The sequence below is a fragment of the Neopsephotus bourkii genome, unplaced genomic scaffold, assembly GCF_033783945.1.
Source record: "Neopsephotus bourkii isolate Nb327-2 ecotype Australia unplaced genomic scaffold, CSIRO-AGI_Nbou_v1 NB_1350, whole genome shotgun sequence".
In the NCBI taxonomy this organism is placed as follows: domain Eukaryota; kingdom Metazoa; phylum Chordata; class Aves; order Psittaciformes; family Psittacidae; genus Neopsephotus; species Neopsephotus bourkii.
This window is the reverse complement of record NW_026901829.1, coordinates 2,217,414-2,243,548: the sequence shown is the minus strand read 5'-3', so window position 1 is coordinate 2,243,548 and position 26,135 is coordinate 2,217,414. Positions and strand designations below refer to the sequence as shown.

The 26,135-nt window shown below is 42.6% G+C and overlaps 1 protein-coding gene across 7 annotated transcripts; it reads right to left on the bottom strand.

The window, feature by feature from the left end:
• Window positions 1–11,256: 11,256 nt before the first annotated feature.
• On the bottom strand, window positions 11,257–19,139 carry CLDND1 (claudin domain containing 1). 7 transcript variants are annotated; one of them, XM_061366699.1, is made up of 7 exons: window positions 16,455–16,608; window positions 15,820–15,978; window positions 14,739–14,781; window positions 14,480–14,644; window positions 13,165–13,272; window positions 12,646–12,783; window positions 11,257–12,537 (listed from the first exon to the last, which is right to left on the bottom strand). In XM_061366699.1, exons 5-7 carry the CDS (start codon window positions 13,262–13,264, stop codon window positions 12,317–12,319), a joined length of 459 nt encoding a protein of 152 aa, XP_061222683.1. In that variant the 5' UTR covers window positions 13,265–13,272; window positions 14,480–14,644; window positions 14,739–14,781; window positions 15,820–15,978; window positions 16,455–16,608; the 3' UTR covers window positions 11,257–12,316. The 7 variants fall into 7 exon arrangements, with proteins under 7 accessions (XP_061222683.1, XP_061222681.1, XP_061222680.1 ...); XM_061366697.1 differs by lacking the exons at window positions 15,820–15,978; window positions 16,455–16,608 and adding exons at window positions 18,414–18,591; window positions 19,107–19,139 and having other exon boundaries at window positions 14,480–14,781; XM_061366696.1 differs by lacking the exons at window positions 15,820–15,978; window positions 16,455–16,608 and adding exons at window positions 18,414–18,591; window positions 19,111–19,139 and having other exon boundaries at window positions 14,480–14,781.
• Window positions 19,140–26,135: the final 6,996 nt, after the last annotated feature.

Sequence of the window (26,135 nt, the reverse complement as noted above, 5' to 3'; positions counted from 1 at the left end):
TTGGAATTTCTGTATTTTCATTGGCACTTTCTGCATCTTGTCCCCATCTATATATCCCACTGAACATCGAGTGCCCGATCTCTATTACAGCTGTATTTGCACAGCAAGCAGCATGTTTCTGCCTGAAGAGATTCTTCTTATTCCAAACAGCTCTGGTATGTGTTGCAGTCAGCTCCCAAACTTTCTGACATAAGAGTCATTAAAGGTTTCAGCATCTTCATAAACAATACTATAGTGGACACTCAATCCACAGTGGTGTTTTGGGACACATGACAAGAAGATGAAGCTTCTCTTTTCTCCAGTCACAGGAACAAGTGTGAACACTGGTAAGGCTCATGCCACTTTGCCTATGCAGTTTCTTCCTGGCTTCTGCCTGGAAATTAGCTCACGGGTGGCTTGATTTTTACTCCTACTTCTATTGGACTGAGGACAGAGATTTATTTAGTTCCTGAATTCTCCTGTTGGGCAAGCAGCATTTTACAATATGACAAGAGCTACAGATGCATGGGATTTTTGTGGTGGCTTCTCCAGACTCGTGCCACAGACCCTGGCGGTGAGCAGATCTGCCATGTATGGTGTTGCACTTATTCCTTAAATGTTTTAGTTCTGCTTTTTTGGCTCCTTCTAGGAGAGAGAAGAATCATTCTATCCATTGTCCTCAGTCATAGGAATTTTAACGGTAGATGACATTCTAGTAGGACAGCTACTGTGCTGTGAGGGTTCATATATTCCCTGAACCAGGTCCTTAATGGCATTCTCAACCCCTCTATCCCATTACTAGTGTTCTTACCATGGTAAGGGAACACTGTCCAAATTGCTGATATTAATTTTTGGCACCAAATTGTAAGAATATTGTGGCTTTTCCTCAAATCACATTATATGCATGTTGTTGCATGCATCCAGCAGTCAAGTCTCCAGGGTGTTTTGTTTAAATTGTTTGGGCCAAGGCAAACATGCACCTTGGATGAGTTTTCTAGAACTGTCAGAGCTGCTTTCCTGGTTTTATGTACTTCAGGTCAAGGATTCTGTCCATCTGCTTAACGGCTTCCATTTCATTAGAAGCACAAATTATTGTGGGGTGTTTTGTTCAGTGAGTATTCTGTAAAGCTCTGCTGGACTGACACAAGGAGTCTGCTTCTTAAGAGTAACTTATCCACAGGATGTTACTTGTTTGCTTTTCAAAACATTCATACTTTTTTTGCAGCTTTGCTATGGAAAAGCCAAAACCGCGCGTGCGCCCATCCAGCACTGGTTTTGTTTGTAGATCTGCCGAAGGTGTAATTTGACACTTGTTTAATAAGCTTAACTGTAAATAAATACATCCATCAATCAAAACGTATTTCTCAGTAATCTCTATGTCCTGATATTTTAACCCTTACATACTTTTCCTTGGTGTTGCAGTTTAGCTTTCCTTGATGGAGGGATAGTTAAGCCACTGTCTAGTTAGAACTGGGCAAGTTTGCTGTCCTCTCTTGCACAGTGCTGAGCACATCTGCACACATTCAACCACTGCCAAATTGTGTGTTTGCTGCTTTGTTTCTTATTTGGGAGCCTTTTTTCTGAGACTACTCCTGTATTCATTTTTGGTTACCTGCACTATGTTAACACCAGATATGACCAAAATCTTGTCCGAGTCACCTACTTCCTTTAAAAAAGAGGTTCTTATGTTTTCTTCTCTGCATGCCTTTTCTGGCTAACAGTCACTGTTCTTAGTTAGTAAAAGAACATTTCTGAATTTGCATTTCCTACTACCTACATGGGGGACTGGGGAGAGGACATCAAGTCCAAGTGTTTTCCCATAGCTGTAGTTCTGTATTGGTGTATTTATTTTTCATTGTAAATTCAGGGCTCTCTTGTACTGTTGGCTCACTCATGTCTATACCATCACACAGAGCTTTAACTCAAAGCCTGATGTTAACAGGCTAATGACAAGGTGCTTAGTGAAAAAGAAAGGAACAGAAATATTCAACTGGCTGACACTTCCTCCTCACCAGTATTCTTCTAAGTCTTCATAGGATAAAGCCTCAGACAAGGTAAATTTGTCAGCCTCAATACACTATGACAATTTACAAAGCAATGTAATCCTAGAGATTAAATGTATTGGTGCAGTGATCTCTGGGGAGACGTTTCTCTTAGTTAGAAGCAAGTACTAAGATCTTCTTTGCCTCAAAACCAAACAAAATCTCAAACTAAAACAAACCCCGTACCCTGAAAACCAAAACATGGTTTCAAAACAAATTCCCCACATAACTGACCCTAGGAAAGCAACAAAGTCCTGAAGTCTCTCCTTATTTTTCTGTAAGACTCTGGACAAGATTTTGAAACAAAATTAACCTCTAACACTAAAATCTTTGATTTTTATTTAAAGCCCTTAAAAGGGTGATCTGGTCAGACCAGACTTGAACTCGCAGCATTTCCTTGTAACTTCTGAATATGAGAGCAACTACATCAGCTTCATATACCCACAGAGCACAAAAAGTGCCTACCATCATTACATGGAGATGCCAGGAACTCTCTTCAAATGTGGTTACTTCTAGCTGGACCCAACTCTCCTCTTTCTGGGCTTAACTGCTCATGATTTTACTATTCTCTTTTTGTTTGTATATTTTTCACTATAAGATTTGTGCAGCATTTAGTCACATGAGCTGGAAAGAGTTCCAAGAACTCATCTGAGAGAAGCCAGTCATAGGTTAGAAAAAACTTCACTTAGAAAATAAAGGGAACAAAGGGGAGCTCAAGAAAGAAGCACCTCTGGTAGGACACAATGAACTCAGGTAGGGCAGAATCTACTGGCAGAAGAACAACAACATGAGAAACAAATATTTTCCCTTTGAAAGATAAATAATTCTGTTTTAGAAGTCAGTAACATGGAAGAAGTCTTGCTGAACTAACCTCATTTTGAGGCAAACTTCAAAGAAGTTTTCAGGGAGCCAGCTGACTGAATACCTCTGTGTGAAGGAGCTCAAGAAAAACACTACCTCAGAACAGATAGTAAGATATCACTAATACGAAGCCATCTTCTTTCCTGCAAGGCCAGAGGAATATCAGCTTTATTATTTGCAATTCAGACTTATTTTCCAAACCTTGCTTTTGCCAAGCACTTTCTCACCTCTAAGTTCTGATGCTTTCCTTTGATCACTTTCATAGCAGCCTGAGAAACATCAAAAAGAAGTCTCAATGCACAAACATCTGCCCTTATTCTCCTACTTGTGACAATTCTTAGTGTCACTCCATATGAATTAATTTATCATTGTCTAAAAGACAGCAACGCTGGGCTACAAATACTATGTGTGGTCTCATTTTGCTCCTACAGGATACATCCTGTAAATGGAGCCAGAGCCAAGTGACAGACTTCTTTAGAATGCTGCACCAAGGTTCAAAACATACATCTGTATATACATACATACAAGTGATTATGAATTTTACAGACCAGATCTACACGGCATCACAAAAGCATCTGTAGGATTTCAAGGCGAGTCTTTTGTTCGTTCTAAAAGCAGGAGGATCAAGTCTCAATGCATTTCATTCATACCTTGCAAAAATCACCTAAAATAGTCCTTGATTCATTGTATAACAGTGACATCAATGATTTAAAAAAAAGGGTAAGATGACCATGAGCTATAATTGAGACATAGGACTTCTCTGTTTAGTAAGCACTCAGGTGGCAATGCTTCTTTCGGAGGAGGCACTAACAGAGCCCATGTCCTCTGAAAGGCCTCTTCACAGGCAACTTGTAAGAACAAATATTTCAGCAATTCAGGCTTGAACTGATGAATAGATTCTAAAGTTTTAAAGGGAAGGAAGGACAACCGTCATAAATACACAGATACCATAGCTTCCACAGGCTTGTCTCACTGAGAAACCAGGTCAAATAAGCTTCAAAGAAAACACACCTCAACCAACCACAATAAATGAAAAATTTAGGAAAAATCTATGTAAGTGACTTCTTGGGACACATCTCAGGCAAAATAAATAACTGGATTTTCACAAAACTCACTTGAGGGTCTGTGTTCGGTTATGAAATACAAATACCAAACCAGGGAACCAGTTCTGTGACAGAATAAGCCAGGAAAGTCCCACAGAACTCAGGAACACTCAGCTGATGAGCTCTTGGGTAGGTGATATTTTTTCTGTAAGATGGCTTGGATGAGGAATGTAAATGTTGGGCTGAAGGGACAAATAATCACCGAGCTCAGGATGAAGCATGCCTACACCAAGATTTTTCTTCCTGTCCATTGGCTTAGCTGCTCTTCACTACAAGCTAAGCTGGTTACCCATTGTAGCGTCACCAATGTCTGTGGAGAACTACTGGCCATTGCCCATACCAATTCCTTTGGTGAAAAACAGGACTTGCCCCACCCAGAGTCCTTCCTTCTACAGAATGGCTCCCCTGCTCCCTGTTCTGTAGGTTACAGTTTCCAGACATTGTAGAGGTGCTGTTCCTTCCTCTCAGAATAACCCCAATGATCTACAACTTTAACACGTGTCAGCTAAGGCTGAACACAGTCAAGTGAAGAAAAAAAATTATTTCCTGTATCTTTTACCCATATCCCAAGTTACTACCTCCCTGAATAGAAAAGAGAACATGACCTTTGTCTGAATTTCATCTTCCTGAATCTTCATTATCATTGACTTTCTTTGTCCTTCTTATTTCTCACTGTTTCAAGTATCCCTTAGGATTTTCCATGGGGCAGGGGAGCGTGACTTCTGCAACAACTTTGTGGAAGATCTTCCTTTCCAGTGAGAAGACAAAGGTGGCTCCCATGATCTCCAGAAACCCTAGCAGTTAATCTAAACATTACTGGCAATAAAGGAAAAGCCTGAGCTGAATGTATGATACCACCTCTGAAAAAGGGGGGGAAAGATTATCCACAAACTATCTTTACCTGCAGACCAGAATCTTTGCATTGTGCATGATGGCACCATCAGGGTTTTCTTTTACTCCTCTATCAGTTGATCCCTGTTTCCTTGCCAGCTTGTTGAACGCAAACAGTGCCCAAATATCAAGAAGCTATGAGCTCCCTGCTGGCATCTCCCAGGGTGAAGATGACCCAGGGTAGGGAGCATAATGGCAGCAGACAACTGGCAGGAACAAGAGCTCCTTTAGCCCAGACTGTACTACTCAACTCTCTTGCTGCAAATTAAGGTCTTATCTCTCATTCTGTAAACACTGGATCAGAGAATTTAAACCATAAGCTGAACACTTGGAAGAGCAGAGCCAACAGCATCCAAGCCAAGCTAAAAAGGGTGCCAGTGCTTTAAAGGCATGGCTGCGTGCTCTAACAAATGTTGCTGTGCATAGCATTTCCAGTTACCTGGCTTCAGGCTTTCAGACACACCCAGCTGGGTGTGTAACAAGGATGTGGACAGACTTCAGGTCCCCTGAGTATGGCCCAGCATGCCTCTGAAGCGAGTAGGTAGCTTACTGATTGTAGTAAAAGGGCTATGGATGAGAGAACAGAGGGGAGGATCAGCACAGCAGCTGGGAGAAGGAAGCAAGTTGATGCAGAAGGGGAATAACAAGTCTATTACCTGGAATAGGACACTCCTGTCAGCTCACAAAGGTGGCAGGAGGTAAAACACACCCATCTGCTCTAAAACAGGTTTGGCTTCCACTCCGCATAATGCTATGTGCTTCCTTGTGCTCCCTGTAGAGGACAGCTCTGGCTGCTACAGCCTCCTCTGTGGCCCCAGGCCTATAGGGGAAGTCATGGAATACAGTCCATGTTGCCCCTCACAGCACTGATATCTATCCAAGAGCTGTTCCTGAGCAGGCCTGCAGTGGCTCAAGAATGGTGAAGCCACTCCAGAACCTGTGACCCACTCTCAGGGACTTCTCATTTCCCACTGCAGCCTGTGTCTGACTCACCAGCTCCTCCTGCCTCACCTCCCAGTTCAGCACTGGGAGGGCAGGGGTGACTCTGCCAGCAGCATCCCACTGACACCATTCATGATGTCCTTGCTCATCATTTGTGGTTAATAACTTTCCAGAACTTGAAGACCTTTTGTGAACCCAAGCAGTTCCAGCACTGGGCAGATACTGTGGTTTCATACCACTGCTGCTGCTCTTCTGTGTGGAAGTAAATAAACATCAAAATGCAAATCAAAGTTTAGTTAAATGGAACACTTGAGTGCAAGACAAAAGCCACCTGTTTGCAAAAGAAATGACTGCAACTCAGAAAGCACTCCGAAAGCATAGCTCAATTCTGGTGAAGACAAACCTCACCCTTTTCTCAACCATGGCAATTTAATGAGGGTTGGAGAAATGACTTCAGTAAACTAACTAACCACACAGGCAGCTTGTTTAAATTAGGGAATCAGCAGTGGTAAGGGAGCAGGGTCTAGTGCAGGGCCAAGACCCAGGAAGGATCTGGAGAGGCTGTGGAACCAGTTTTCCAGCGTCTTCTGTCAATATCACCATAGGCAGGAAGGCTCTGGCAGAGCTGAGGCATCACAGAAAATTAGCACCCGCTCTGCACTGCTGCTCCAGCATACTCCTGGTCTCATCCAGCCAGCACTCCAAAGCACACATCACTTTGGTGATTCAATACACAATTAAATCAACACTGGTGTAAACATATTGGATGGTCTGTTTTGATGCTCTATACATGTTTGTCACATGCATATCTGTTGATGATGAGGGAGGTTTCTTGGTGAATTTACATAGAAAGCATTTAACAGAAAAGGTACTGCCATACTTACTTAGCCAGTAGTGTCAGCCACTAGACTCTGCAGAGAAATCTCCCAAAGAATCAAATTAGAAGCTGCACTTGGCCTCAGAAGAAGGAAAAAGCCCATAATTCAGGGCAGTAGCTTAGCCCGAGTCTAGTCATGGCACATCACAGTTGGACACTGCTGGGAAAGGCTCTCATCACACCCAACACACTGAGGAGAATACCCAGTACCAACACTTAGAGCTAACACAGGTCTCCACCACTGAGTGTGGAAAAATGGTGGGGCACTGCAGAACTGCACTCCCTCCAGCAGGAAGGGGTGGCCTTGGATCCTCCAGACACCCTTTTTGAAAGGCTACTGGGGATGTTTGGATCCACCTTATCTTCAGTAGGTACTCCAGACTTAAAAGAGCCAAACAACCCATGCCTGCCTGATACGGAGACCTAGCCCAAATCACAGATGTAATGGGTAGGTCCATTAAAAAGTTACATACGTAAAGGTTTCCACTTCTGAGACAGTGATACAGTACAAAACCAGATGAACTTCTTTGCAAGCATCAATCTGAAAAAGATAATATTCTAAAACCATTTAGTGTAAGATAGAAGAGGCCATTAAAAAAAAATAAATCACATTTTTAGGAGTGTTCTGATTAATGAAAATAATTAATTTTCATTACACAACAGATTCCAGTTTTCTTGAAAATTTTCAATCTTCATCTCAGAAAACCCAAAGCTAGATACTCAGATCCTCTGCAAAAAATCAGTTATCTTCACCCTTTGCCTGTACACAGAAAGCATGAAGCACAGAGACATGACACTTGCTGCTCTAACATGATCAATGCATAAAACACTGTCCCTGGGCTTATTTTTAAGCATGGTAATTTTAGAAGGGAGGAGGGAGGGAGGGAGGGAGGAGTGGAATACATTATGGTTGTCCCTTTTGTCAGTGGTCATCAATTTGTATAAAGGTTTAGCACTTATCAGTAGGCAGACAGGTGCTTGTGAAGTGTCATTTTGCATATGGCTGTTACTGCCATATCCAGACACCTATACAGTCTTCCAGTTAGAGTAGCCACTCTTCCACTGAATGAATAGATCTGAACCATAACTTGGAAAAAGGCTACAACTTTGCACTCTGCAGTCTTGAAGGCTGTAGTTAAAAATATAGGCCATACAGCAACAGAAGAGTTAGTAGTAAACATGCAAACTTTTGAACTTTTCCTATCAGAAACCAGGTTATAAAGAAGCTCTACAGCACAAAGCTACAGGGGTGGTGGAAGCCACTTCAAGATACACAATCTACTCAAGCAGGGAATACACACAGATTGAGGTGGACAATCAACCTGAGATACAATGATGACAGGCTGCTAACATGTCAGAATCTCTTTGCACAGCAGGTGCTGTCCGAGTACACTCAGAGCTAGTGAGGAGGAAAGAGCTTTTCAGAAGCCATAGCCCTGAATCCCACAACAACGACAGCACTGCAGGAGACAGACCGAGCTTGAACATAACTTGGTGGCAACTGTAAGTGACAAAGAACAGAATCCTGCCTCCCAAACCAATATCTTTCTTAAAACACACTTCAGAGCACTTCAGATGAAGGGAAAGGAGGCACTATCACTGTAAGCAGAAAGACTGCAACGCACCTTCCATGGGGAAAGGACTAGATGGCCAGCACACAATCCGGAAGGAAAACTAGACTACCACACAGTTTTTAGCATGACAAGAGATTTAGAAAGGCCTCTTGGGTCACCCAAGACTGTGCTGTCACTCGTACCCACAACATGCTGCTTCTTTCATAAGTGGCAAACTGTCCCCTCTGTTTAAACAACACAGCTATTTTTTTGTGCGTCGGCACTATATGGCATTTGTATTAAAGTAAGGACATGGGATTGACTGCTCTCCTGCTTTCAGCAATCTCTCTTCTAGTATCAGTGGGAGCTGGTTTTACAGTCACAATAAAACCCCTCTTTGCAGCTTCATTGACCAGCTCCTTCTCAGAGCTTTTTGGAGCAGAGGGAGAGGACAGGGAAAATGTCACTTCAAGGAAGAAAATAAGAAGAGGCTGCTACCCAGACTAAACCCTTTATTGCTCTGTGCGGCTTTCTGCTAGTCCTGCTTTCCTAGAGGTTCCAGTGTTGGCAGGAAAACAAGCCCAAACCTATGAAGAAACATTGTCATACAGGGGCATGTTTGAAGCACAAATGCTGCTTGCTCAGCTCAAGATTCATGAGACAGAACCTTTATGGACTTCTCATACGCACATAAGGAGAGTTCACCCCCTGGCTTATGGCAGCACTGTGAGTGTACTGTGGGTGGGCTGCACAGTACCAGCCATTCTGGAGCCCTGGGAGATTGCTCCCACAGAGTGCCAAGAGTCCTCAGCTCTCACCCTCAGTCTGGCAGGATTCCTCCTTCTCCCCTTGTTTCTCCTTTTCCTTTGATATACCTTCTCTTCACTTTCACTGGCCCATACAACAGCATTAAATACGTGCAATTTCTTCTGTGCACACAGGAACACACAGACATGTCTTTTCTTCATCTATTTTGATCTGTATGTATCTGCCTCTTCCCCATCTCCAATACTGAACCAGTAGCAGTAAACATCTCCCATGGTCAGATCATAAATTAGTGAGAAACACAAATTAGCCTTTGATCTCACCTCTTTCCTCCAGAGCTGGAGCACTCTTCACTCTTGAGCAAGGGTGTCTGCATTTTCATACATGTACCTGACCCACAAATGTACACAAAGGCTTCGACCTTCTCTTGAATGCAGCCAGCACTTAAATGTGGCATGAGGATCTACCAGTGCGAAAGACCTGTAACACATGCTCTGGCTGAAGAAGTCTCATTATCTGTTAATATGCTTAATCATCTCTCTTTTATAGAATTACTCCATCCTCAGTGTCTACTCTTTTTCTGTCCCCCAACACTACTTAGTGGACCCAAGCCAGCAGCCCAAGAACTCTTGCTCCCTTTACACCTCAAGCAAAACACAGTTACGAGGCATACACAGATCCATCATCCCAGGTAGCAAAGAGGGCTAGCCCTCTTGTTTGCATGCAATCTGACTCTCGCTGAAATCCATTATAATCAAGAACTCTTTACACAAGAATGAAGAAAAACCGCCCAAAACAAATCCTGAAAGGTGACCCTCATTTTAGTAAAATGGTACAAATCAAGGATCAAATAAAGCCTGTTTTCTTCATTTCAGCATTTACCTGAACCACAGTCAAAAGTGGACCATCTTGGTTTTACTGATACTTAAAATGACCAAGAAAGGACAGACAGTGCCTCTAACATTCCCTTTTCTCTCCATAACAATCATTCTTTTGGAAGGAAGAATGTTAACATTGGAAAACTGAGATTTACAGGTCAGAAAAACAGGTGTCAGAAGTCCCACTGCTCAGATTGGAATCACACACTATCTTTTGTCAGCTCCTGAAAAAAAGAAACAAAACCAACCAAACCACCAAACTGTAGCAGATAAAACAAGCACCTGGGTTTACCCTTTAAATGCAGAATAGCAACTTTCAGTCCTTTAGACCTGAGCTAAGGCTTGCATGCCCTAGTATTTCTGACAAATGAGGAACAAGACAAGATGAGCAGTTAGGCCTTATCTACCTAAGTCAGAAATAAAGAATGACTCTGAAAAAGCACCCCATTATTACATAGCAGCAGCACAGACTTTCACTTACTCTCAGATGCTGCAAAAAATTACCACACCCCTCTCATCAGGTTCGAATTAGCCTGTTGTACAGAGGGAAAGCTGTTTAGGAGGAAAGGTAAAGAAATACTCAACAGCAGGAGAAAGAGGATTATCTTGAACGACTCGCTGCTGCTTTTTCAGTGAATCTGTTTTTTATCACCACCCTTGTTTCATTCCGTAAAGATTCCAATGATGATAATAAAAGGAGCAGTAGGCTGATCCCTATCACACACATGACAAAAATATAAAGAAAAGATATGAGCAGATACCCCTGATCTGATGTTTGCTGACCCAGCAAACACAGCCTGGGTAGAAACACCTACTGGGGGGGGGGGAATAAGGGGAGAACAGAACAAAACAAAACAGTAAAAACCCCAGCTGTGAGACAAAAATGCCTATTTCTGTGTCACTCTCATCAACAGTATTTCATAGAACCCCTGCCATCAAAGAAGTACTCATTTTGCCAGGATTTATTTCTTCTAAGACATACTTCTTATATTAAGGATGCAGTAAGGAATTGAGGGGTGTTAAAGTCTCAGAATTAAACAGTTTAGTCTTGGAATACTGTCTTCTAGATAAGACTTGCCACCCAGTCTGGCCAGAGTTGCAGTGATTTAGAAGAAATATGTGCAGAAGTTGTGAGTTAATTAGAGATTATGGGATGTTCATTCCCCAGTGACTGAGCAGGAGAAAATTAAAGTTAGCAGGAGCCCAAGAACTGCATTTACAAAAATAAAATTTAACCTCATTGTTTCTGGTGTTATTTCCCTGAAAATGGACAATGATCTGGACATTGGCTTTCCTTTCTGCAAGTAAAATTCACTCCAGACCATTCCCTCACCCTCCCATGAATGAGATGAATGCAACACGGAACATTTTTGAGTCTTTTTTTAATTATTATTATTTCATTTAAACAATACTTTTGGGGCAAGGTGGGAAAAGAGCAGCACCTTTTAAAAAAAAACTGTTGTGTGTTATACAGGATAAACAGGTGAGCTTTAAAATAGTTAAGTTTATATATGTACATATACACACATACACTAAACCAAATTAAAACTAAAAAACTCGTGAGGGGTCACTTTCAACACAACAAGAGAGAGGAAAACCTTATTTCACAGCAAGCAAAAGCACCACAAGTTAAGATCAGAGGGTACAACCACAGGTAGCGCAGATACCAAACTAGCCTGGGTCCTGGAAGCAGTGTAGCTAGAACAGCACAAAGCTCCATGTGGGCCAAGTTATCCCATTCCCTGGCACAAGCGAACACATAGGCTGCATTCAGCATGCTGTGCTGTGCTGTGCAGGCTCTCTCACAGCCAGCTGCTCTGCCTACCATCAGTTCTGGCAGGAGCCAAAGGAAGTAACTAGCTAGCGGGAATAAGAGACCCAAAGCTACGCTACAGGGCTGATCGAGCTACAGTATTTCCACAACAGAGGTTTATGAGTTCCCCCATGTCTCTTGAGTGCTTTATGTATGTCCTGCCTGCTTGGGTCACACAGCGGACAGCTCCTGATTATTATTTGTGCACCGAGGTTCCAATTCTTCCTATACCTGCATCGTTTCCTATGTCTCTTCCACCCCACACCACCACTCCTATTTCCTTCAGGCTGACAGGGTAATAAAATTAGGAGGGGGCATGTACGCCTAACCAAGGGGATAGTCAGCAACCAATTGGAGCTTAAAAAATAATAGTGATTCTTTAAAAAAAGCAAACCCCAACAATTAAAAAACCTGTTCAAGTTCTGCAGACTTCTGGCAGAGTTTGGTCATTTAACCCAGAGGTCTTTGTCTTCAGGGCCTGTAGGCTAAATTGTCTCAACTGGCAAGAAGCACACAGAGTACAAGGTAAAATCCTGACTAAAAGAAAAAAGTCATAAGGGTTAAGGACAGCAGGGGCTATAACATGGAAACCCAGTACTTCAGCAGCAGCACTTATGCTACACGGTACGCTTTCAAGAGAGTGAATTCCTTTCTGTTGGTACGAGCTGCCCAGATGAAAAGAGCAGCTGCCATAAACTGCAAAGGTGCTGAGACACAGGCAAGACAGAAGGACCAGCCGAATTCACCCCTCACATCATTAGGCAGGGGCAGCTTGTCATGGAGCAGCTTAATCCCAGCTACGTAGCAGCCAACGAGGCCCAGTGTACAAAGCCCTGGGGAAGGAAGTAGGAAAGGACAATGAGCTCAGTGCTGAAGTGCTCTGACTGTCACTATGAGCTTCTGGAGAAGGGAGGGTAAGTGGTGGATGGCAGGAGACCTACCTGCTAGGAAATGGAGGACTCCAGTGGCAATGGCAGGGTAGAGGCTGCGACAGGCACAAGCACAGAGCCCAATCAGAGCCCCAAAACACATGAGGCCAAGGCTGACAAAGGGCAGAAGAAACTGCAGTCGCCAGAGATCTGCATATGGAAGAAACACGCATGACAAGTTTGTTGAAGATGGGCTTGAAACTGATCTTCTCCCACCGTTTTATATTCTCTTCTACCCATGCTGCTTCTGCTTCATCAGACATTTTATATTTATAGCTAAAAAGGACCAAAGGCTCCACTCAAGCAGGAATATTTGTTAACTTGCAAATTCCTGTACTGCATTCATGAGCAAAACCTTTGCTAACACATTTAAGTTTTCCTTTTAAACTTTGATCTGTTGCTTGTGCTATTGTAAAAACCAAGAAATGCAGAGCAAGATACACATGCTTTCCTCACGAGTGACTGTATTTGAGAAACATCTTTCCCCTCCCCATCCTACTTGTTTACCTGCCAGAAGTAAAAGACACTTACAAGTTCGATTTAAATCCGTGCCACTATTGTGATTTCCAGGCTCTATGTACTTTTCCATAAACTGGTCAGAGAGGGAAAAACTGATGCAGTTTGTAATCATATCTGTTTCTGGGGAAAAAAATTAAAAATTACCATTAGGTGTCTTCCCCCCACCCCTCTTACAGTTCCTCATTTGCCAACCATTTGAGCTGGGAAGCTCCTTAAGAGTTCCATTTAGAGAAAAAAAATACCTCTCAAAACAGATCTGCAGGATGACAATTGAGATCTGTAGGATCTCAATATAGTTACTATGATGTAGTTACTACAGTCAGCATGTAAACACACAGAATCTTCAAGCTTACCCAAGTTATCCAGAGAGAACTGTGCCATGCTTGCCAGACTGGGAAAGAAACGTGGCACATGATGCGCAACTATGCTGTTACATATTCCTGTAGTCAGCTGTGCTTACCTCCATGTACAGAATGTAGTATTGTACTAAACACTTCGTTCAAAAATGGGATAGGAAGGACTATTTAAAGAATAGAAAATACTTGCTTCTTTGCAATAGATTTCTCCTCTTTTATGTCTCAGATTTTGCTTTGAGAACACTATTGAGCAGAGCTGGTTTAATGTCTACCAAAATAAGTATTTTCACGAAAGAAAAAAAGTATTTCATGTCATGTGTTTTTCTGCAGAAAAAGTGTTTGAAAGTATATTTTTTTTAAGAGAGTTCAAAATGAAGGGCTTCACACACACAGGAAGTCTCCAAAAATCTACTTTGAAGCAATTAAAATAATTGCTCACCACACTTTTCTAGACCCCAACCATTGTGAAAAAGAATACAGATATTTCATTCTACCTCAATCACTACAGTACAAGGAGTTCAAGATGTGCTGATGCAACAGTGCGACACTTGTGATGTGAGCAAAACAAATGGCTGGATAAAAGAAGTGCTCCCTTGATAAAGCAGTACCTTTATTCCATTTGCTGGGTCCCAGGACCTCTCCTAAAAAGACAGTGACTGGCAGAGCAACTATAACTGTATTCCCAGTAGGACAGCAGATGCAGAAAAAAAAATAATGAAATCAAGCTATACCAGACTTCATTTAGATCAACTATCATGTGTCAAATCCAGACTCTGCAGCACTGACAGCTACAGACTATTCTGCTTCTTTTGCTTCTTTAAAAATTCAGACTGTCTTTACTAAAAACCCACAAAACCAAATAAGCTAGAAATAAGCTTTCCGGAGGAAGAAAGTGGCATGAACACGTTCTGAGGAAGTTCGCACATACAACCACAGGCAAGCTAGGGAAGTGTTAATTGCTCTGGAGATACCTGGTGGGCTGTACCAGTGAGAGTTCTTGGGTACAGTGATACATCTCCGCCACAACCCAACTGTGCCATTACACCGGAAGAGCGCGTCTGTGTAGGTCTTCTCATCTGCCTCTTCACTGACAAATTCGTCCCAGATGCTCCTACCAGCTTCACTGACATTCTCAGCTGGGTAAAGGGTGTGGTATTCGTACCAAAAGTCAGTGCCAATGGAAGCTGCCATATAGATGGTGGAGATGAGGCTGAGAACACAAGCAATTACCAGTGCTGTAGCAAAACGGTTGTCCATCATTGTGCCCTTGCTGCTGTAGGGAAAGAGAGAGCCAAGTGAGTAACTATTCTGACAGTAAACCTAAAGTTATCCTAGCAATGTTAAACTCGTGACATCATTCCTCTTACGCAATTTTCCCCCAGGATATACATGTCTTTGCCAACATGGTGGAATCAAAGGAACACTGAGCGACTCTACAGCATCCACTGGACCTGCGAGCTCAAGACACTGGTATCACCCTTCTCCCAGCCACACTGTGCTAGTTGCTCTTCATGAGACAACAACTGACAGAGCAACAGCAACTCTGTCCCCAAAGCAGATGGCACAGCTCACTGCCATTTGTGGTCCTGACTGCAGGGAACCGCAGAGGATCCATCCACAGCACCCAGGCAGAAGACTTATCTTTCCTTAAGGGATTAGCAAGGGTAGAAGTTATTTTTAACCTCCCATCCCAAACAGCTTTCACAACTTGTGCTTACACCAAAGGTTAAGAACCACAAGCATGCCAAAAAAGCTCTTCCAGGCTGTTCACAAAGGGCAGCCATGCCAAGGTGCCAGAATGCCTTTAGAGAAGCACAGAAATGTATCCAGGCACTAGAGATAGTACATGCAGGAAGCACTGAAAGGTCAATCTGGAAATCGTGATAAATGCTGCAGTAATGCCACAATATATAGAGTGGTATCTCTGAAGAACTAAAACAACGCAGGGGGAGGTGTGCTCTGTTCCATGGGAACAAGATAACTTCTAAAACTGAAAGGCCTGCATGTGCTGGCATGGGGACTTTGCTCTGACTCCTGTTATTAGGGGTCACTCATGCCCTCTTTGCAGGGTCGTGCTCACAAGTGACATAAATTCAGGATCAAAGGAAGCATGGAGGAAATACAGATGCCACGCATGATTACACTTACGACAGTAATGTGACTTTAATGAGTAATTGATTGCTAACACATGGGATGTTTTGCAGATAGTGCAGTACGTCAGAGGGCTCCTCTCAGATGCCTGTTATTATCATGCGTTTTCTGTGCCTGATTACATTTATGGATTATGATGAATCAGGCTTGATGCACTTACCAGAAAAAAAGAGCTCAACTGAAGTTAACTTAGCAGCTAGAGCTGCTCTGGCGACACGAGCTGCTGTCTAATCAGCTCTTGTCTCTTGTTTGTTCCACCTCCCTTCTCCCACATACGTTGATCAAAATATTTTGGTCTAACTTCTTTCAATTGAACAAACTGCAACTGGAAACAGCAAATGTCTTTAAACACAACATTCACAGGGGAAAACTGAAAGCTTAAGTCAGACCTGCCAGTAGGAAATTTTGCACTATGAAACAATTGCAAATTAAAACAGGAGTTTCAAAGGCACTGGTATTTGCTGCTTACACCACCATTCTTATTTCCTTTCCCTCTATTTGGCTGAAACTGGCTAAAAGGGTTGTGGAGGAGAAATACTGTGTACCCATATCATTCCCTATGCTTAATTTCTGTATTAAATAAGGTACATGCTCTGCAATATTCAACCCTAAACTGCATCCTTAGCAACAAGCAGAAGCAGAGCTGAGTTTTGGTGAAGTGACAAGCAGCATCTATTTAAAATACTGCAAAGTTTGCATGCCACAACTGTATTTAAGTAATAATTCATAAGCCATGAACTTTCATAGGCTAGGGCAAATACTGAGAGGCAAAACATCATATCTGGTCTTATTTACTTAGAAAATGTAGAATCAGGTCCAGACTCGAAAGCAAATTCTCTGTGCAGTGTTTAATTCCTGGTTGCATACTTCCATTCTCCAGTGATATCCCAGCATCTCACTCAAAGTACACAGGACACTGGATGAGCAGACTAGGGAGAGAGCAAGCTGCTGTAGAGATATCACATCCTGTTTATCCCCAGTGAGTTCACTGAGAGATCCCCTCTCCTTCACAAACTTCTCACAAAGCAAATAGGATCAGTGGCATCTCCAGGGCCAAAGCTGTTGCTGCCCAGCTCCCGCTGAGCTGAGCTCAGAGCTGAGCAGATCCTCTGGGAACTCACTCTTGAGGCAAGCAGCAGAACAGGCTGGTGAGCAGGCTGGTCTGGATTTTGAACTATATTGCAGTCACATTCACTGCAAGAGGAATCCTCTGCAATAGACACCTCTCTTTAAAAATGGGCTCTCTTTGAAAGGAGGAATCACAAGAACCTACAACCGCATCCTCAGAGTCATGTCTGGCTCTAATAATTAAGAATGTAAGCAGGACATTACTGGGCCACTGGTTTGCTGCCACTGACTTTTAAAAAGATATGTTTATAATAATAAAGTCCTATCAACTTTGTACCTAATACAGAGAAAGAAAAGAACTGGCTCAAAAATCTTACTTCATCCCTGGACACTTACTTACAGCATCCCTGCTACCAGGTACAGAACACTGGTGCTGGAGATATCTCTTTCAGAGCATCATTAAAAGGCAGCCACACACTTCTGGCCAGCCTTCTGTGCATTGACATACAGTAGACTTGGCAGACAAATGACAGATGGCAACAAAGAGCAGTTTACAGGCAAAATGAAGGGTTAAACATGAAATGGTAAATTAAGGCACTGTCCAGTGTCCATTACCCACTTGGGTAAAAGGGACATAGCCAGCTATTGCCAATTGATCCTTGTAATGCACGGCTCCAGGGACAGGCAGACAGCAGCCCCCAAGATGTAGCAGGTGGCTGTGTGGCTTTTGTCCCAGGGAGAACACACATGGATTTTCAGTACAGACAAGACAGTGCCAAAACCAGAGCACATCCCTAATTCCTTGTAATAAAGGTCCCCTCAGTGTTTCTGCTTAACACTTCAACTACTTAGCCAAAAAAAAAAAAAAAAAGAAAAGAAAAGATGAAGAACTTTAGGCACTTTAGGCAACTTTTACACTGGACATTTCTCGTGCCATAGTGTAGCAGACTTGGCTATCCTGCCCATTCACTATGTATATCCACTGCATCTTCATTTACCACCCCCCACTTTCAAAAGGTTGTCCTTTGCTCTGTTAAAGAGAGAACCACCCTTCCAGCCCCAAGCAGAGCTCAATGGGAGGAGTAAGCAGTCAGTAAGAAATAGTTACCAGAGAAGAACACAAAGAAAGACACTGCATACTTACAAGATTATGCCACACTGCAAAAGGTTCTATGCAGAACAGTATGTAGAAGGTGCCTTAAAATAAGCTTACTTATAAAAAAATAACATTACTACTACCAGAGATTACATTACAAAGACATAAATATTGATAACAGAAATACTTTGCCTTTATAGACTGTCAGTAAGAACCTTCATTGTTTTTACAAAAGGTATGTCCATATGACACTGCCAGCACATTTTATTTTAACAACAGAAGCTATTTCAACCAAGTTGTGGCTTAAACTAAGCTACACAATGAATATACGACAAGTCAAGGCAGTAGTGAACAGGCACTCAAGCAGAAATGTTTCACAGGATATTATAACTACACTCATTTTTTAAAGGAGCGAGATATAAAATGTTCAAAACAGCAGCTCATAAAAGAGAAGGCAAAGGCCAAACCAATAGCAACATTAAAAGCAAAGACTAGATGCATGCACTTCATTGAAGAGGGAGAAAAAAAAGGTCAAGCCAGCAGAGCTGAAAAAACAGAGCAGGAGATAATGCTATGGAACATTTTCTTACCTTCAGGGGTCCTCAGGGTCCCTCAGGAGGCACAGCTCCAATGATTCCAGGTTACTTCAGAGACACAGCGTGATTTGTGACATGTGGCAAGTGAAGAGCAGGAAATGCAAACTTCCTGACTGCCCTAGCTGTTCCATTCATTCAATTTCTTCAGCACCGCCAGTCCACAAAACATGATCTAGGAGCAGAAAGCAAACCAAACATCCTGAGATCATAATTTAACTTGGAAATTAGTTCTCAAAAACCTCATTAAACAAAAAAATTAAGAAGGGGAGAAGCAATGACTCAAAAGCCCTCGGGCCAACAGCGCTTTGCCCCCCCCCCCCACCAACCCAGCGCTCAGGCGGCCCGGCAGCCGCAGCCTAAGTGGCTGCACGAAGGATTCTCGCCCCGCGCCAACTCAGAGCCCCGCAGCCGGCCGGTTACAGGGGCCGAGCTCCGGCACAGGCCGCAGCCGCCCAAGCGGTACCGACACGCTTTGTCCACCTCCGCCAGGCCGCGGCACGGGCCAGGCCGCCCGCACCATCTCCACGGAACGCGACCGCGCTGCCGCGAGCTCCGACCTCTGAGGAGACAGCCCTGCGAAGGGGAGCAATTCCCCGGCAGGCGGACAGCCAACCCAAGTAGAGCACCTCAGCCCTCGATCTCGCTACCTCCTGCCACCCCCGACAACCATCGGGCCCGGCGCTGTACCCACCACCCATCGCCGCCCGGCACCCCCGGCCCAGCCCCGCCGCTCCGCTTCCGCCCCGCCCAAGCCAGGAACACCTCCTCCCCACCCCCGCCGCGCGGGGCACGCTGGGTAATGTAGTTCTCCCCCACTCCCCGGAACAGCCGCGGGGCTCCGGTCCAACGGCACCATGGGAGTTGTAGTCCAAGTTGCCCCGTCCCTGAGCCGCCGCCGCGGTGCCTGCTGGGAGTTGTAGGCTCTCACCGCCTCTTGGTCCGCCGCTCTTCTCTTTCGACGCCCAGTGCCCACTGCTGAGCAACGACCTTGCCTCCTCCACGTCGCGCTCGCTGGTGCCTGTCGCGCCGCTGGCACTCGCAGGCCCCAGAGCAGCGCCCCGCCAAAACTGTGGCAGCCCAGCTCCGCGCCTCCACGCCTCAGCACCGCACCTTACACAGACCTTCGTGGTGTGAGGTGCAGCGCTGATTCATGCTGAAATAATTGCACACCTGCAAGACATGGGTGCTTGGGGATCTGGAGTCACGGTCCCAGCCTCCTGTACCTGCTCAGATAACCGGGACTTTTTACAGAAACACAAACAACCCCACTGGCACAGGGTGCCCAGAGAAGCTGCGGCTGCCCCATCCCTGGCAGTGTTCAAGGCCAGGCTGAATGGGGCTTTGAGCAACCTGGTCCAGTGGAAGGTGTCCCTGCCTGGGAGGTTGGAAATAGATGATCTTTAAGGTCCCTTGCAGCCCAAACCATTCTGTGATTCTATAATTCTATGAATTTCAATTATTTTGTCTCCCCATGCAGCCATGAAGTTCATATTTATTTCTTCACACACACACACCCCCCCCCAACCCCCCCTCCCCATCGGTTGTAGAAATGCTAACACAGTATCCTGGCTGAATGGCTTGGGAAAACACCAAGTAAGGGAAAGGAAATACTTGGTAAAAACTGCGAAACCTGTGAAGACCGGCTCCATGTCCCAAACTGGACATTCCCCCGCATCCCTGGTACAGGTACCCATGTGAATTACACGAGGACTCTTACAAGCAGTTGACAACCACCCTGGCTGAGAGACCACCGCACCCAGTTTTGATTTTACCAACCTCTGAACACATACCCAGAGAAAAACAATCGTGGCCGAGTTTTTCGTGTTGCTGAGGGCTTCTGTAGAATGATCCCAACTAACTCCTCTCCCCGAGCACCAGGAAGCATTTCTGCAATAAGGTAAGGAGCTGGGATGGCAGAGGTGAAAGCAGTGATACAAGAAACTTCTCTCACTTGGTGCAACAAAATAATATTTTATTGAAAAGTAATTATAAATTATATCTAAGGAATAAACCCCTGCCTAAACATGCCACTTCTCCAGATCATGGAACCATCTCACCAACACCTCATCACGTAACTGTCTGCAAGGATGTATTCTGGCATCTGCCTGGGATTTATGCTAGTTACTAAAATATTTAACACCTTTATCAATGGCCTAGAAGAAAACAGAGCATCGCTGATAAACTTCACAGATGACATAGGGCCTGAGGGAAGGGTAAATACTGACATGGAGAGAACGCTGGTACAGGGTGACCTGATCATTTGACAGCTGGGGACAAGCAAACATGCATTTCAGTAAGGAAGGTCATCGATGAGCTCATACATTTAAGAGGAAAAAGTGGAGGCTATACTTACCTGATATAAAGCTTTATCCTGGGAAGCACAATATTAAAAGTACAAATGGGTCACAGAGGTTTGCCAGCTACCAAGGATGGTGCTGTGGCCAAAACTTCAGCTTTCCTGCAACCTCAGATGTATAAACAGAGAAATCACAAGGAGGAAAAGGTTGTATCACACCTAGAGTTGCTGCTGGTTGCTGAAATATCATGTCTAGTTTTGACATGTTGAGAAAAACCTGAAAAGGGACATGAAAATCACTGAGCAATTAGGAAGCCTCTCTCAGTGAAATGTATCACAGAAGGTCAGTCAATTTATTTTACTGAAGAGAGAGCTAAGGAGTTGCAAGACCATAAAATACATGTAATGGCAATAGGGAACAAAAAAGTCAGTAATAGCTTTTTTAATGTACCTGGCAAAACTATCAGCAGTTGAAGCTATAAAATGTTAAAAGAAACAAAAAAAACCCAAACAACAAAACCGAACAAAACAATCAAACAAAAAAACCCACAACCAACCAGAAACCTCCCTCTATATTTTAAACCATTAGTTAAGCAGAACTGGAATTGTTTACTGTAAATTGCAGTGAATTATCTAATGCTGGAAAGTTTATAAGTTTTTCTCCTAAAAGTTTTAATCTTGTAGAAATGAGAATCAATTCTGGAAAATTTCACAGCCGTTGCTACTTCCATTACTGAATTAGACTATAGTGGCCCCTTTATAATCTGCTGGGATCAATATGAAGTGTGCAGCTGCTCGTAAACAGCCAGAGGGAAGAGATGTGTTTTCCTTTTATTTATATAATTTCAAATACTCTCTGCAGATTTCACCTGGATCTGTTTCTTCCCGTGGAAAAATACCCCTGCATAGAGTTAAGAGTCACCCAATGAAAACATTACAAATGAAGATACAGAATCATTCATTGCCAGCACCTATCTTTTTTCATTTTCTCTTCTTCCCCAGTGTGCCTCAGTGGCTGATCAATTCAGGTACACAACAGGTTTTAAAAGTAAAAGTTTGCTTTACCATGCAGAAATGGCGCCAGTTTGCGCATGAAAGCACAAAGGAAATAACCCCTAGAGGGAATAAACCTTAAATGCTGTTCCTGCTTTTTGCAAAACTGAAGTTTCTTTGATAGCAGAGCTGAGTCACATGCATTAGTTAGTACCTTTAGCAGAAGTTTTCAGGCACTGACAGAGAATTTAACACCAGAGTGCTGCAAACAAAACAAAGAAACAAAACCTTAGTATGTTGGAAAAAATTGTGTCATACAAAATTTGTGTCATTTGAGTTCTCACAGCCTAAGGAATTAAGAAAACATTTGTAGGAGGCAGCATCATATTAAATTAACTATATTAAATGAAGTTTATACAGGATGAGAATTGGGAAATGAAAAAGCATTCTTCTTATATCATATTTGCAAGTTACTGATTCAGACCTGAAAAAGGTGTTCAAGAGTCTGCATTTTTCTTCCAATACTAGCAGTTAATTTACTACAAGATATTGCCTCTCCTCTCCCCAAAATATGCACTTTGCAATAGTAAAAAGGGCAGTTTCAGGTTTTGTGTTTTAGTTACCACCTGTGAACATTTCACATAGCCAGAATGAGCAGAAAATCCAATGGAATCCCCTCAGACCTCTTTATACAGTCACTCTGGTTTTATTTCTGCCTTCTATATTTTTCTGTCTGTGGCACAGAAAATGTTAGGCTAAGAAAAGTCTACCCTCATTATAATTTTTCAGAGAGAAGACCTAGATGTGCTTCTTCCTAATACGATTAATAGAACAGATTTGCTTTAATGATGCCCACTTGTCTTCTAAGGCAGCGATCTCTAAAACATTTTGTCATGCACCTCATCAGTATTTTTGAGCATGCATCCCTATTATATGGTGGGGTGTGTTTTTTTAATTTTATACATGTACTACTGCACTAATATATACATTAGAAAACATATACAGAAAAATAAATTGAACAAGAATGAGCTAAAGAGGAAATAAACACCACTTTATTTAAGTGTCCAAAAATTATTTTCTTCCCATGCCACACTTTGTAGACTACTGTTCTTGGTATGAAACTGTTTCAACCTACCCCAATGCTTTGTCTCAGTGCCCACAATTTTACTTGAATCAGTTACCCGCTCTTCTTTGTGCAGGGGTGAAACTTCTGTTGGTTAGCATTCATCTGGTTACCCCTGAGTCTGCCTTCACCTAAGTTACAGCACAGTAGGGCAATTTCAGCCAATTTGGTGGTGGTTTTTTTTGGTTGTTTTTCTTTAAATTAGGCCTGCGAATCTCTGTTCCTTACAGAAGGTTTTTGAAGTACAGTCATTTAGAAACTACTACACTTTCTTTTACAGCCAAAGGAACCTCTGTTCCTTCTCAGAATCTGCAATCATTAATACTTTACAGACATGTAACTCATTTTATTTAAATGCCTGTGAGTATATAAAAACAGATGTGCAAGTTGGAATAAAACCACATTTAAGTTACTAGTAAAATAGAGAATGTAAAAAAAAAAATTAGAAAAAAAACCCAAACAAAAAACAACCCCAAACCCACACCTTGCTACCACAAATGCTTCAATTGTATAAATTTGTAAGTAGTGTGTGACAGACTAAATCAACAACCTTTCATACTTCCTGTGCAGATAGTTCTGCTGTGCATCTCTTCTACTAATTTTGCCACGACATTAGAAGGCTACCATAATACATGTATCACTATGAAGAAAGACATTAAATATTTTCTCTTGGTACTGTTGGAAATACTTCAGCATTTCCTGTGAGGAATATTTAAGGAACGGTACAAACACTGAGATGACAAACTTCACAAGTGCGTTTGAAAAAGGTTTATCAGGGAAGCATACACTTTAAGCCTAACTGGCCAAATACAGTGTCATGATTACAGAATCTGCTGTGAGTGTGTGGTTACAAAGGCTCCAGGTTCACTCTCAGGTTCAGAACTACCCAGCACCCGGTGGCTGCATCTTCTCAGAGGAGTGTCAGAGTAGTAGCTGAATGGCAGAGCATACACCCAAGCCATGCCAGTAGCTGTTGCTCCAGCAGAAAATTTTGTTTGGCAAAAAGGTTTACATGTATCTGTTGAGGTGTGGGAGCAGGAAAGTGCTGTGGAAATCTAGGAAGGGGTGAGGAGAGCATGGAAGCTGTCCTCGTGATGACAAAACTTCTCACTACATCTCTTGGATCTTAGCACTTCATGTGTTGAGCTTTCTGAAACATTTATACAGAAATGCTATAAGGGGAATTTCCCTGTCCTCAATATTTTTGAGTTTGGCTCAGGGAAATGAGCTCTGGGAAGAGAAAGACCCTGTATGATGCCCCAAGCGAATCAATAGCACATAAAAAGTCCACAAGGCTTAAGACTACTGGCAAATACATCTGCTGCTGCTTCACTAGGGTAATTACAGATCGCTTTATTATTCGTGACAATGCTTTATCCCACGTTCTGTCCAGATGAGGAAGTGTCACATTATAAAATGGCAACACTCAGTGACATCTACAAGAGCATTCAAGAAATACAGACCAAACTCAAGAGAACAGAGTTGATACCTGTTGGAAAAGGTTTACTATCTAATTTTTTATTTTAGTGAGTAAGGCTTTTTAAACTACAGGAGACAACAAACTGAGGAACCCCCAACACAAGAATACATGGCATATGAGAAAGCTTTATGGTTCCATTAAGCTTCTTAAAAAATCACTCACTTTTTTGTCTGCTCTGGGATGGTAAGAGGAAGGAGTGAATTTCAAGAAGTATGCAGCAGTCTGAGATGGAGGCAGAGAATTTTGTGCCTTATTTCTAAAGCTTGCAACTGCATGTAAGCTGCTAGGAACTAAGTGAAGAGTAAAATAACACATAGGTCCCTTTTTGGAAGAGAGACAGAACTACTATACCTCAGACTGCAGGGTTCAGGTGATCTGCTACTCTAGTACTGATGGAAAGAGAATGTCCTAGTGCTTCTTGGAAGAAAGAAAACCTGAAATACATTCTTTGAAGCAGAAATAAGCAAAGATGAAGCAAAACTCACCTCTGCACTGAATCCATAAAAAAAAATTTCTGTAATCTGTAAGATATTTGGGCATACACAGTCTTAGATGAAAAGTGGGTACACCTTCTGTAAATTTCAGATGGCAAAACAATGATTTTTAGCATGTGCTTGCTTACAGGTTCATATGTCTATGGCATACAAATTGCTGTGTCCTCACCTGATCCAATTTATCCAACCTGGTCATTTCTGGGTTTTTTTAGAGGTTTTCTGGATTTAGAAACCTAATGTTTTAACAAATTTGTGTTATCAGTTCTCAAAGATACCACTTACCCAACAGGTGTCAAGTCTGGCAGCTTCTGGGTGGGGAAACAGAAAGCTCTGAATTTTTAGCAACTGTAGTACCTCCTGGATTCACAAACTGAACAAATGTGGAGCAAGGAGTTAAGCAGCTCATTAGAAAACTGGTACTGGACTTTTATAAAGCTGACTACATCCATTTTACTAAGTATTTCACATCATTCTAAATGCCAATAATTGATAGAAATGTTTCCTTCAAAGAAACCAAGGTAAAATGTTTTAAAGTGCACAGTTAAAAACTTCCAGCAGCACTGGGATACCTTGGCTGTGTTGCAGTATCTCACACTCTGTCACCTCTTTTGTTAAATGTTAACATAATACTGCTTGTCATAAACATAGTAAGTCAGTACCATAACATATCCAGGATGCCTAATGTGCTAAAGTCAAATGACTGTCATGTATTTCCTGATTTTTAAAGATTCTTACCTCCCTTTTGCACTTAGCCTTTGAAGCTTTTGAACTAGCTTTCATGACACCCACAGAGGTGCTGACTAGAGGCAGAAGTCACCTTATCAGTAAGCGATAAAATGCATGGAAACAAATCTTGAACAGCAGTATGAGTTTTAATGTTACTCACAGCCTGGTAAGATAAAGCACATTCAACACTGACAGTGGAAGAAGGAGTTAGCAAATACACAACTCTGAGTCTACTTTTTAAGAAATAAGCTGGTAACAGCTTGCATGCAATCTATTAAAGAGCAAAACCCAAATCCTTTTTACTGGGCAGCAGTTGACTTTAGTTCGGTGTTCCCTTCTCCCAGCTTTGCCAGGGAAGAAATAAGCTGGAACACAAATCCATTCTGTAACTAATTAAAGGGACTCTGAGCTGAGTCTCTCACAAACAAAAAGACTTGCAGCAGTAGTCCCTGGATCACTTCAATCACCGTAGAAGAGACATCCACATTTCACCAAAGCTGAATTGTCTGCTAGGCAGTCAGATGTAGGAGATTACTCATAGAATTACAATGAGGCATTTTACAAATCTACAAAAATTACTTTTATTCTAATTAGGGAGCGGTCT

Coding starts and splice junctions, on each gene's coding strand:
- CLDND1 (XM_061366697.1), bottom strand. CDS start 14,768: ATGATGGACAACCGTTTTGCTACAGCACTGGTAATTGCTTGTGTTCTC. Junction 12,784..13,164: donor CACGGATTTAAATCGAACTT/GTAAGTGTCTTT, acceptor TTCCATATGCAG/ATCTCTGGCGACTGCAGTTT. Junction 12,538..12,645: donor AGTCCTCCATTTCCTAGCAG/GTAGGTCTCCTG, acceptor TTCCTTCCCCAG/GGCTTTGTACACTGGGCCTC.